The 13,237-nt window shown below is 45.0% G+C and overlaps 1 protein-coding gene across 1 annotated transcript in view; it reads left to right on the forward strand.

Annotated features, from left to right (window-relative positions):
• Positions 1-13,237, forward strand: part of LOC111225269 (FH1/FH2 domain-containing protein 1-like) — a 45,967-nt gene that overhangs the window by 15,708 nt on the left and 17,022 nt on the right. The window contains exons 4-10 of the mRNA XM_022750041.1: positions 9,393-9,460; positions 9,683-9,788; positions 10,841-10,935; positions 11,610-11,721; positions 11,897-11,991; positions 12,167-12,310; positions 12,500-12,891. Of these exons, the coding sequence (XP_022605762.1) occupies positions 9,393-9,460; positions 9,683-9,788; positions 10,841-10,935; positions 11,610-11,721; positions 11,897-11,991; positions 12,167-12,310; positions 12,500-12,891 (1,012 nt within the window). The remainder of the gene's footprint in view (positions 1-9,392; positions 9,461-9,682; positions 9,789-10,840; positions 10,936-11,609; positions 11,722-11,896; positions 11,992-12,166; positions 12,311-12,499; positions 12,892-13,237) is intronic.

Genomic DNA, 13,237 nt, shown 5'->3' on the forward strand with positions numbered 1-13,237 from the left:
GTGTGTGTGTGTGTGTGTGTGTGTGTGTGTGTGTGTGTGTGCGTGCGTGTGTTTCCTTCCATGTTTTGTTGTTGCTCTGCTCCTGCCTGTCATTTGTTGTTCAGACTCAGCAGGATGTGAACCATCCAGCTTCACACTGACTGAATTGTCTCCTTTGTGTCGTGGGTTTGATTCCCAACAGTAGCCACAAGGCTTTGAGAAGTGGCACCTGCCTGTTTCCAGCAGCTGTAGCAGGTGTTGGTGTTTTGTGCTGATTGTACGTGAGTCTGAGACGTCTGAATCTCCTGAGACGTTCAGATCAGACTCATCGTTTCCCTCACAAGGAAACTGGGACAGATTTACCCCCCCACCCCCCCCGGCCACTCTGGATCTGACAGGAATGTAAACACAACATGATGACTGGGAAAGTCACAGCGACTGTCGAGCTGGAGCTTTTTATTAACCCTTAACAACCTCCTGGTCTTTAGATGTCCTGCTGATGTTTTAACCACCAGTGAACCACCCTGTGCAGTTTGTAGAGAACAGTTCTGACTCTTTGTCACCAGAGAACAGTAAGAACAAACTGTTAGAGTAACTGAGTCTAAGTCACACGTGCTTTACAGATTCACATAAAGTACAAAGCAAAGACCATCAATGTATTTGCTAATACACAATAAAATACATGAAATACAGATTAACCAAATTCCAGCTGCTTCACATCAGTGTCCAATGACAAGGACGGATCATCCCTCCGTCTCATCAGCACTGAGCCTCAGAAAGTTTCCTGATGAGTTAAGACAGGTTTAATTAACCTGTATAACGTATATAACATATATAACATATATAACATATATAACATATATAACCTTGGCCTCAGGGTTTGGATGAAGCGTAGAGTTCGATATCATCTGCAAAGAAAAGATATGTGACATTAAATATGTTTAATCTGTCCAAATATATAAAGAGAACATCAGGGGCCCAGATACAGTGAAACTTCTGTCAGTCGCACCAGACTAATACTGTGCCTGATGCACCCACACAGCCCTGTAGCCTCCTATATATGTATTATATATGATGATGGTCTACTGTGTCCAACACAGAGCGAAGGTGGAGTGGTACTAACACAGAACAATCACCTGTGTCAGTATCATAGATACTGTTCCTTTCTGAAGCTGCGCTGACCTTCTCTAAACTTCTGACAGAGATGGGAGTTTAGTTTAGGTTACAGGAGGGTGTTTAAGGGTTGATGAAAACTACAATCATGGTGTCTTTCATAGCCTCAAACAGCACCCGAGTGTGATCCCTGCAGAGCAGTGTGGTGGCTCTGAAGCTCCTCTCTAAAGAAAGTCCTTGGCTCTTCCTCCTCCACAGTCCGACTCAATTAGCAACAGTGGCACTAACAGGAAATACCACACTAAGTTTATCTGGGTCACTTCCTGTTTCTTCAGGATAAACACAGGCATCCTTCCCTCCGTCCCTCTGTCTCTTTCACAGTGATGTATCTGGCTCAGTCCTGTTGTGTGACGACCCCGACACTTGAGGATGTTTCAGAAAGTTCAGCTCACAGATAAACGATGATTGAATCAGTTAAAGTCTTGCTGCTGCTGCTGAGACTTAAACTGCAAAAACATTGAAGGATTAAAAGATAAATCTGATGGTTTTCTATATTTTTATTACGTAAGTATCACTAGTATTACCACTGTTACTACAGTCACGTGTGAAGACCGAGACCTCATTCCTGCTCACTCCATCATCACCGGTCTAGTTGACCATTAACGATCCTCAGACCACCAGGAAACGTCCCTGTGCTCACACTGGTCGTCCACCGCCGTCCTCTGGTTTGTATCTGTGAGGAGCAGGATTCATTCTGCAGCAGGATAGTGAAGTACCTGAAGACCAGAGAAGACCGTCTTGGACCTTGGAGAACTGGCCTCAGTTCTTCTGTCTCAGGATGTTTGTTCTGCTCCGGTTCAGTTGATGAGGTTGTAAACTTGTTCGTTCATTACAAACCAGGTGAGAACGTTCCCTCCTCTGATTGGTCAGATTGTCTGGAGCAGGAAAGTGAACACAGGAAGAAAGTGACGGGAACCGTTGAACTCAAACATGTGAGTTCACCTGCTGGTCGAGTCAGATCCAGTTCAGACTCTGTCACACCAGGAATGACCCGCTCCAGAGTCCAGAGACCACCTCCTCTAAACACCTGGATGTGACTCCTGTTTCCACACCTGCACAAACGAATCGTACCGAGGGGGAAATGAACCAGGGTTCAGTTTCACCAGACTAAAACGTGCAGGTGTGAAAACACCTTGATCCCAGACTGACTCCATGATGCTGAGGTCAGGAGTCTGTGGGACCAGACCATCTGCTGCAGGACTCCTGGTTCTCCTGGTCCCTGAAGATGACTGTGTTTGGACTCGCTGTCTGCTCATGAATGAATCTGGACCAATCAGGCGCCTCCTGATGATGATGATGATGATGGAGAAGAATCTGAACATCTAAAACCTTCACACATCCACAGTCTCCCTGTAGATTCATTCACATGTCCATTAGTGTGTTTGAGGTGTGTTCAAGTTCAGAGGGTTCATGTTCTGCTTTATGTCCAGACTCCCCCCCCCGAGTTCTCAGGAAGTCGTGAGAGGTTTTCTACCTGACGACACCTTGTTCATGAGAACAGTCAGTGACTCGGGTCCTGAAGGGATTTTTATTCTGTTTGTTCTCAAACACATTTTCACCTGGTTCCTCCAGTTTTTAACTTTTTAACTCTAGAAATAAAAACCCATAAACGAAGAGACGAGGGAGTCTCACACTCGTAGCTCTGATCTTCAGCTCCCCCTCCCTTCATGAATGCTGTGAGTGTTTATGGTGAAAGCTGAGCTGCGTGGTGTTTTCTACAAAGCTCATTTTAACAGTCTGACTGATGGGACATGAATGCATCACCAACCTTCACCCCTCACACACAGCCTCCAGTAAACAGTGTGGTCAGGACAGAGGAATCTCACACACGCTCAGTTGGCGTGTGTGTGTTGGCATCATAAAACACTTATAGCTCTTCATAATCCAGGACGCCCCCCCCCCCACACACACTCAGCTGTTGTGGTGAAACACTGTTTGGTTGGCAGCCATCTTGGGTCAAAGTGTGTGGATGAGTCATGTTCCTGTCTGAGAGTGACTCCACCCTCTGTCAGCAGGTGAACCTCACACACCTGGATCGTCCTCAGGGGCCCGAGGGGCCAACACAAGATCAGCTGGTGTTTATTTCAGCTTACCCAGAAAGCACTGCTGTTAGTCTGTGTCCCCATGACACCATCAGACATCACACAGTCCCTGTCCCCAGAGGATGAACCTCCACCCTTGTCACTGTGATCAGGTGATAACACTGAGGCATCATGGGAGATAAGGTGGTGATGATGATGATGGGTTATGAACTGATTAGTTTACAGATGACTGAACCGGGCGTGGACAGGTAGAGACATGAAATAAAAACCTTCTGAGACCTTGAACATTTGGTTTTTATTGTAAATCTTCTTTTCCTGGGAGCGTGTCCGGTTCTGCTCGAGGTTTCTGCCTCTTAAAGGGACGTTCTTCTCGTTGTTCTTGCCACTGTTGCCTAGCGCTGCTGTTGGTGGGAATTATAATAACTAATAATAATATCGTAAAGAGAAAGTGTAGACCTGCTCTGTTTGGAAAGGGCCTTCAGGTAACGTCTGTTGTGAATCGGTGCTTTTCAAATAAAACTTGATCTGACTTCACTCTCAGTTCTCTTCAACTCTTTATGGCATCAATTGATTTTCTAAATATCAATGAACATTAGGATGAAGACGATGATCTATAATAAAAGGTTGAAGGTCTCCGATGGGTTTATTTCATGTGTCTATCTGAGGCTGAGGAGTGAAGGTTTAGTGACAGGTGAGAGATGATACTGACTCCTCCTCCTCTCTCACCTGAACTAGCTGGTTAGCAGCAGGTTGAAACCAGTGTGTGAATCTTCTTAGTCGTTGTGTTTTGATGTTGACGTCGTCTGAACCACCGCTTTAAAAACTTCTTCACAGCTAAAAAACAAACAAAATCATTTCCCATAATGCATTTCCCCTCTCTGACACGAATTCCAGAGAATCACAATGACATGTCTTATAAACGACATAATCGTATACGTGTACATCTCATCTGATCTGGATGAGTTTTAGTAAAACTGAACTGATGTTTCCAGATGTTTCCTCTGATCCTCGAGCTTCACCTCATCATCGTCTATAACTTTTCCTTTTCTTTACACTGTGAATGAAGCTAAAGTGCAGCTGAGTTCACCTCCACGTCGTCATCAGTGTGATCAGGCCACATGAAGTGAAGCTGTGTGGAGCTTTAACCCCTCCCCCAACATAAACATGTCTGATAATGATCTTTGATTATAGTTATTAAAGCCAGAGGCTCAGACCTCAGGTCAGATCTTTCACAGTGTAAAACGTGTCTCTTCTCTGTCGTGTCCTCAAACACAGCGTCTGTGATATTTATATTTACAGATATTTATCATTGATCAAATAAATGATCAGATAATATCAGAGACAGACTGCAGCTGATCAGATCCGTGTCCTCCGTTCAGATCAGACCTCTGACGTCAGCCTTTATTTTTAGTCTCTGTGGTGAAACATGTGAACAGAGAAATATTTAGAGACGGACGTTTTCCACCAACACACCAGATGTTTTTTACAGTGATGTTTAACACAGCAGCGCTTTGTTCTCCCATGACACCCGAACGCCTCAGAGCTGCAGGAGCTGCTTCCACTGTCAGTCTGAGCTTCGTTTAACAGAGACTGTGTGTGTGTCTGTGTCTGTGTGTGTGTGTGTGTGTGTGTGTGTGTGTGTGTTGAAATATCTCAAATTCTTCATTTCTCATCTGTTCGGCTGTAATTTAGTCTGAAATGAAAACTCATATCAGAGCAATTTTCAGTGATTAGATGTTTAACCTCTGAAGCTGCTGCACACACACACACACACACACACACACACACACACACACACACACACACACACTGAACCTGATGTTAAGCTACAGCAGAAGTTTCCAGAGTGTGTGTCGTGTGTAAAATGAAGCAGCAGACGTGGAAAGTTTCCATGAACAACATGGAGTCTGTGGTTTGAATGTTTCATCAGAGGAGACGTCACAGAGCTGAAGAGCTGCAGCAGCACACACACACACACACACACACACACACACACACACAGATAAACCTATCAGAGAGGAGAAACCTTTAACCTTTGACCTATGTGAGGGGTCATTGAGCAGATTCAACAGAACATAAAAACACATTAAATACAAACATTTAGCCCCTAAAACCAACTGAGACTTCAGGGACCATCTGATATTTGAGAATTGAAAACTCTTTTATGTTCTAATATAAACAGTAGTGATCTGGATGTGTGTCACACACAGACCCTCAGAGGTCTGGGAGAGGACGTCAGGTGATGATGTCGGCCATGTTAGGTCGTAGGTGAACAGTGGACATGGAGACATGAACATGGTTCATGTATTGGATGGAGAGACTTCCTGTACAGTGATGATGAGCTGCCTGTTGTTCACTGCATCATACACACTGACAGGAGGCTGGCTGAGGACTGTCTTCATGAGGGACACAGGGTCACATGGTCCTGATCCTGGACCTCTGTCTCTGAGCTGACTCTGGAAACAGATTTATTGATTCTGTCGGTTTAGAAATGTCTCGTCCTGCCGTGAGACGTTTGTCCAGTCGTTTGACACCAGACTGTCAAACTGTTGGTCATAGCTTCATAACGCCTGCTGCTATTTCTGTGCTGTGACATCACACTGATGCTGTGACATCACACTGTGACCCCACACTGTCTGTCAGAGCTGCACAGTTAATCTAAATATAATAGAAATCTCCATCATATCATATTTTTGATAAATATAAAATGTGTCTCATTGTTGATCATTGTTAGCATTAGCATTGTTAGCACCGTCAGTGTTGTGGAGCTACAGATCAGATTCTCCATATAAAGGAACAAAAATCACATCATCTGAAAATGAACTTATATAACCTCTCAGCATTCTTTTATGTTTTACATTTTCTGTGTTTGTTATTTGGTTCTTATTTAAATTGAATGGTAAATTATTTTTGGACTTTTTTATGAACAGTCAGGTCTCTCTTGAAAATGAGATTTACATCTCAAAAGGATTCACCTGAATAATTAAAGTTTAAATAAATAAAAAAAACAAAATATCAATATGATTTTTTATTTTCATATCATGCAGCTCTAATGTGAAATGATGCAGCTTCTCTCAGGGTCGAGAACTCCTGCTGGGACACATGAGACGGAGCGTCCTGTTTACTCCACAGTAAACACACTGACACACACAAACACTGACACACACTCACTGACACACACAAACACTGACACACACACAAACACTGACACACACAAACACTCACTGACACACACACTGATACACACACAATGACAAACACACACTGACACACACACAATGACAAACACACACTGACACTCACACACTCACTGACACACACACACACACACACACTCACTGACACACACAAACACCTGACACACCCACTCACTGTCACAACACAACACTGACCACACACCACTGACCACACACAAACACTGACACACACACACTGACATACACAAACACTGACACACACACACTGACACACACACACTGACACACACAAACACTGACACACACACAAACACTGATGTGTCTCAACACACACTGACACACACACTGATACACACACAATGACAAACACACACTGACACACACACAATGACAAACACACACTGACACTCACACACTCACTGACACACACACACACACACACTCACTGACACACACACACACACTCTGAAAGAACGAACCAGAGTCTGCTTCTTGCCCCGCCTCCTTTCTCCACCTCTAATTATCCTCCTCTCTGTGTGATGGAGGGATGGAGATTGATAATCTGAGTTTCCGTGGCAACAGCAGACAGCTGACTCTGCACGTCATCCTCCTGCTTCATGATAGAAAACTTTCTCCTTCGTCTCCTCTCGCTCTCTGAACCAGGCTGCTTCCTGCTGGAGACCTTTCACAATAAGAGCCGATATGACACGCTGTCATCTGTGAGGCTCTCCACAGTAACAGGGTTAGTGTTGTTTAGTTTGGATGTTTCTGCTGCAGGAGTTTCGTCCCACAAACATCCCACAACAGAGTGTGTGTGTGTGTGTGTGTGTGTGTGTGTGTGTGTCTCATCATAAACACAGGTCAACAGAGTAAACACTAGAATTAGTTGAAGTACTAAAACTGAGTCAGCTCAGAGGTTACCTGAGGTCACAGCAGGTCGAGGTCTGATGTGAATCTGCCCTGTGGCATCATGGGATTTGACTGTGTGCAGCATGAAGCCCATTGAGACTCAACAAGGCCTGATTTATATGTCATGTTGCTGTGACAACCGACCCCCGTGACTTCCTGTTACTATGATAGGCTGTGTGTGTTTGTGTGTGTGTGTATGATGGAGTTAATTTGAGTTCATCTTCTGACTGGACATCAGCAGCTAGTTAGCGTAGCTTAGCATAAAGAGCAGACAGACAATCTGACCTCGACCTGCTCATGAAATATTTTGGCACCTCCTTGTGGTTCGTCTGCAGCTCTGTGGCGCTTCATGGGAGATACAGTGTTATCAGAGCGTCAGGGGGCTGTCAGGTGTTCTCAGGTGTTTCTCCGTCAGGCAGTTGCTATGGGTGATCTGGGTGGCTGCTATGGTGTAATTTTAAAGGGTAAATGCTGCAACTGAGGGGGAGGACACTGAGAGAGACGTAGAGCTGGCGGTTAGAGCTAACAGTCTGCTGGAGGTCAGGGAGTCTGGGGGGGTCTGGGCGGGGCTTGCCTATGTCACAGTGGGGGAGGGGCCAGAGCATTCAGCTGAACCCAACTGTCAAAAAAGCAGTTTGTAGAAATGATGTGCAGAGTGAGTCAGGGGTCACCCCCACATACGTCTTCAGTAGGTTCTATAGATGCTGAGAGTCTGATGCAGGACTGGAATAATAACACACACACAACATGGAGGAAGCAGGACAAAGTGACCAACACACACACACACACACACACACACACACACACACACACACACTGACCAGAAGCCACAGGAGTGTGAGGAATGTGAAAGCAGCCACAGTTGGTCCTGTCCAGGCCACCGTAGGTTAGAGAGACAGAGGAGTCAGAGTCACAGTGAAACCAGGCAAGTTACTGTGATACATATACATATACTTATCTATATATATACATATATACATCACATGTGGTGTCCTCTGGAGTGACTCTAGATCAGCCCTGACTCTTGGATCCATGTTAAATCTCGTTGTTCCTTCTCCACTCGACGTGAGAACATGTGGAATCAGATCTTTTACTTCCTTGTTCTCCAGACAGTGATGGATGATTTGATCTCCTCTCTCTGGATTATTGAAACACAGTGATCACATGACTTCTGTCTGTTTTAGAGAGGACTTTAAATCTTTACTCTCACCTGTTGAAGCTGTGCAGGTGCCGAGGTTCCTGACTCCTCCTCCTCAGATGAGCTGAACTCTCTGCAACACTTCGCTTGAGAATACAACACTCAGTCTGCTTTTAAATCGTTTCTCCCACACAGCTTTGACTTAATGACTTAACTTGTGTCTCTGCTACGTTCTTCTGCTTCTTTATGAAGCTTTTAATGGCTGTTTTAAAGGAGCTGTATAAATAAAGTTTTTGTTTTATATATGAAGTTTTCTGACACATTGTAATGACAGCTGGAGCCTGCTGACTGTAAACACTGTGGTTCATCATATACTGGATCTGATGTGATGTGATCAGGGTTCCCAAGCTGTGGGCTGGGGCCCACTGGTGGCCCGCGAAGGTATTACAAGTGGGCCGACAAATCATTTGCAAAGCATTTACAAATTTATTGAAAAGACATAATTATAAATAAATATATAAATGTAAATAATGCTTTTAAATGATTGCAAATGAAATGGTCTTTAAAAACTTATGTTTGAAAACATTACTTACATTACTTAGTCAGTGATAAACCAACAGGAAGTTTTATGTTGATGCTGGACCTGACTGTGAACCAGTTCTCAGTCTGATTAAATATCACGTCCATGGACAGCAGGTCAGCAACAGGAAGAGTGAATTATAAAACTGCTCTGTGAAAAATTATTTGGCCTCCATATTGTCATGAGGTCCGACGACGGTCGCCATTATTTTTGGGATTTTCCATTGGGACATGAGATAGAGAAGCACTGATGTACAGGGAGGTGCTTCCTCCTCCAGCAGTCACAGTTATTACAGCCGCTCATACAGCATCACTGATTCACAGAGTCCGACGTGATCGTGATGTCACTTCCTGTCTCTCTCTCGTGTGTTTCAGAGAAGCTGTACAACTCTCATGGTCCAGAGCTCAGACGCTCTCTGTTCTCCCTCAAACAGCTGTTCCAGGTAACACACACACACACACACACACACACACACACACACACACACACACAGCCTCCAGGCTCAGACATGAATCTGAACTGTCAGAACAGGAGCATCATCTGATCTCAGTGTTTCTCATCACGTTCAAATGATGAGTTCCTCTGGAAACATCCAGAGTCACAGTAACAGTCCAGGTCCTCTCTCTCTCTCCCTCTCTCTCCCTCTCTGCCCCCCCCCCGCCAGGATGATAAAGACCTGGTTCCAGAGTTCGTGGCATCTGAAGGTTTGACATGCTTCATTAAAGTTGGAGCCGAGGCCGACCACAACTACCAGAACTACATCTTGAGAGGTGAGACTCCACCCACCTTTATTCTGAAAAACTGCAGTTTTATTCTGAAAAATACCAGTGTTGATGAGGAGCTGTGAGGAGTTTGAGGTTTTCCTGAATCCCTCCATCACAGTCCATTCTCCTCCTTCTTCTTCTCCTCCTGTCTCTGTGGAGTTCGTTAGTTTGTGAGAGCTCCACCTGCTGTTCATCCAAGAGTCAGTGCAGCATCTCCTTAAAGCAGAGTGTGTCAGTCTGTGATCTCTGACCTCTGACCCTTTCGCACAGATGTTATATACTGTGTGTTCATCAGTATTTCAGAGGAAAACAACACAGATTATAGAAAGTCTCATTAAAAATATGATTTATTGATTTTGATTATTTGCTTCTGTTGATGATGTCAGCACCTGCAGATTTATCTTTGGCCCCTGTAGAGGGGGGGCCCCGACGACCAGCAGGGACATCTCTGAGAGGAAGGAAACAGGATGTGATGGAGCTGAGGGGCTCAGTGTGAGGTTCAGGATCAGTCAGGAAAAAACAGACTCTGGCTCTGTTTCCTGTGAATCTCTGACCGTTTGAACGAAACACTAAAAACGACACTGGAGTCATTTAAATGAAACAGGACAAGTGGACCACTCCCAGCACGTAGACAGACCCAACCTGTGATTAGACACCACCGACAGACACCTGCTGTCTGTCTGTCTGTAACTGTCTGTCTGTCTGTCAGTAACTGTCTGTCTGTCAGTAACTGTGTGTCTGTCAGTAACTGTCTGTCTGTCAGTGTCTGTCTATCAGTAACTGTCTGTCAGTAACAGTTACTGATAGACAGACACGGACAGTCTGTCTGTCAGTAACTGTCTATCTGTCAGTAACTGTGTCTGTAACTGTGTGTCTGTTTGTCCGTCAGTAACTGTCTGTCTGTCAATAACTGTCAGTAACTGTGTGTCTGTCTGTAACTGTGTGTCTGTGTGTCTGTCAATAACTGTCTGTCTATCAGTAACTGTCTGTCTGTCCGTCAGTAACTGTCTGTCTGTCTGTGTCTGTCTATCAGTAACTGTCTGTCTTTGTGTCTTCAGCTCTCAGTCAGATCATGCTGTTTGTAGACGGTATGAACGGGGTGATAAACCACAATGAGACGGTGCAGTGGCTCTACACACTGACAGGAAGTCTGGTGAGTCCACAGCAACAACCTGCAGAGCTTTATTCTGCAAAACACTCAACAAACTGTAGAGCTTTATTCTGAAAAACATCAAGAGCTTTATTCTGAAAAACACAACACCAAGATTTAACAACCTGTAGAGCTTTATTCTGAAAAACACCAAGATTTAACAAACTGTAGAGCTTTATTCTGAAAAACACCAAGACTCAACAACCTGTAGAGCTTTATCCTGAAAAACACCAAGAGCTTTATTCTGAAAAACACCAAGATTTAACAAACTGCAGAGCTTTATTCTGAAAAACACTAAGACGAAACAAACTGCAGACCTTTATTCTGAAAAACATTAAGACTAAAAAATCTGCAGACCTTTATTCTGAAAATCACTAATACTAAACAAACTGCAGACCTTTATTCTGAAAAATACCAAGACTTAACAACCTGCAGAGCTTTATTGTGAAAAACACCAGACGTGTGTGACAGACTGATTGTGAGTGTATCCGACTCAGTCCTCACCTGTCACTAAAATACCTCAGGTAAATAAACAGCTGAGCTCAGGTGTCTGCAGATTTCCTGACATGAATCACAGAGGTCAAAGGTCAAACATTAGAATGTAGTTTATTATAGTGTGACATCACAGTGGAGTGGTGGCGCCCCCTGCTGGACGCTGAACGTCTCTGTGTCCTCAGTCTCGTCTGGTGGTGAAGACGTCTCTGAAGCTGCTCATCGTCTTCGTGGAATATTCAGAGTCAAACAGTCCTCGACTCATCAACGCCGTCAACACGGTGGACGGACAGAGAGGTACACACACACACACACACACACACACACACACACACACGCACGCACACTCTCACTCTTTCTCCATGTTTGATACTATTATTTCTATGTATGTTATCTACCTTCTACCACACCTCTGTGTGTGTGTGTGTGTGTGTGTGTGTGTGTGTGTGTGTGTGTGTGTGTGTGTGTGTAGGTGTGAAGCCGTGGAGTTATGTGATGGAGGTCCTGGAGGAGAGAAACGGCTCCGACACAGAGCTGCTCATGTTCGCCATGACGCTCATCAACAAGGTAAATAGACAATCAATAACATCAGATCACCTGAGATCTGAAATGATGAGAGGACGACACTATCACTGAGCTCTAGTAATATGTGTGTGTGTGTGTGTGTGTGTGTGTGTGTGTGTGTGTGTGTGTGTGTGTGTGTGTGTGTGTGTGTGTGTGTGTGTGTGTGTGTGTGTGTCAGACTCTGGCAGCGCTCCCTGACCAGGACTCGTTCTACGATGTGACAGACAGTCTGGAGCAGCTGGGGATGGAGACCATCATCCACAAACACATGAACTACAAGGGGACGGAGCCGGACCTGAGGGCCCAGTTCACCATCTACGAGGTAACAACAACAGCAACAATAATATAACAACAATAACAATATATAACAATAACAACACCTGTAACAAACATGACATCAAGGCACATGAACAACAGGGTGTTACAGTGGATCAGAGTTACAGTTACAGTCATAACAGTGAGAGTTCACTGGTGTGTGTGTGTGTGTGTGTGTGTGTGTGTGTGTGTGCAGACAGCTCTGAAGTACGAGGACGGGGAGGTGGACGACTCCGGCCCCCAGCTGCGCAAAGAGAGGAGGAAGACGGCGGCGAGTGACCAGGAGGGAAGGAGGAGCCGCCGCTCGTCCAGTCAGAACCTCCCTGACCTCCTGTCGTCCTCCGCAGGCTCCTCCCCCTCCACCTCCCCCACGCCCCCTGCCTTCCTCGCCAACACCCCCCTCTCCCCGGCCATCTCCTCGGCCTCCTCCCACAGCCCCACAGTGGGGCTCGGCAGCAGGGCCTCATCCCCGTTGACCTCTGACCCCGGCAGTCCTGCCTTCAGTCCGTCCGGATCTCCCCTGCCCCCCCCCACACCGCCCAACGGTACCTCAACGACAGAGCAGGACACGAAGACGCCATCCAGCCCGTAAGTTATAAACTGTTAATACTGATCCTGAGTCAACAACAAACAACCATCAACAACTAAACAACAACAAACAAAAGAAAACAACAACAAACAACAAAAAACAAAAGAAAACAACAACAAACAAAAGAAAACAACAACAAACAAAAGAAAACAATAACAAACAAGAAAACAACAACAAACAACCATCAACAACAAAACAACAACAAATAAAAGAAAACAACAAACAACAAAAAACCACAATCAAAAGAAAACAACAACAGAAAAGATTAGAGCAACAGACTAAACATTTTAACCCCCCCCAATGGTCTGACCCGTGCCCCCCCCAATGGTCTGACCCGTGTCCCCC

The sequence above is a fragment of the Seriola dumerili genome, unplaced genomic scaffold, assembly GCF_002260705.1.
Source record: "Seriola dumerili isolate Sdu_G_001 unplaced genomic scaffold, Sdu_1.0 BDQW01000012.1, whole genome shotgun sequence".
Taxonomy (NCBI): Eukaryota; Metazoa; Chordata; class Actinopteri; order Carangiformes; family Carangidae; genus Seriola; species Seriola dumerili.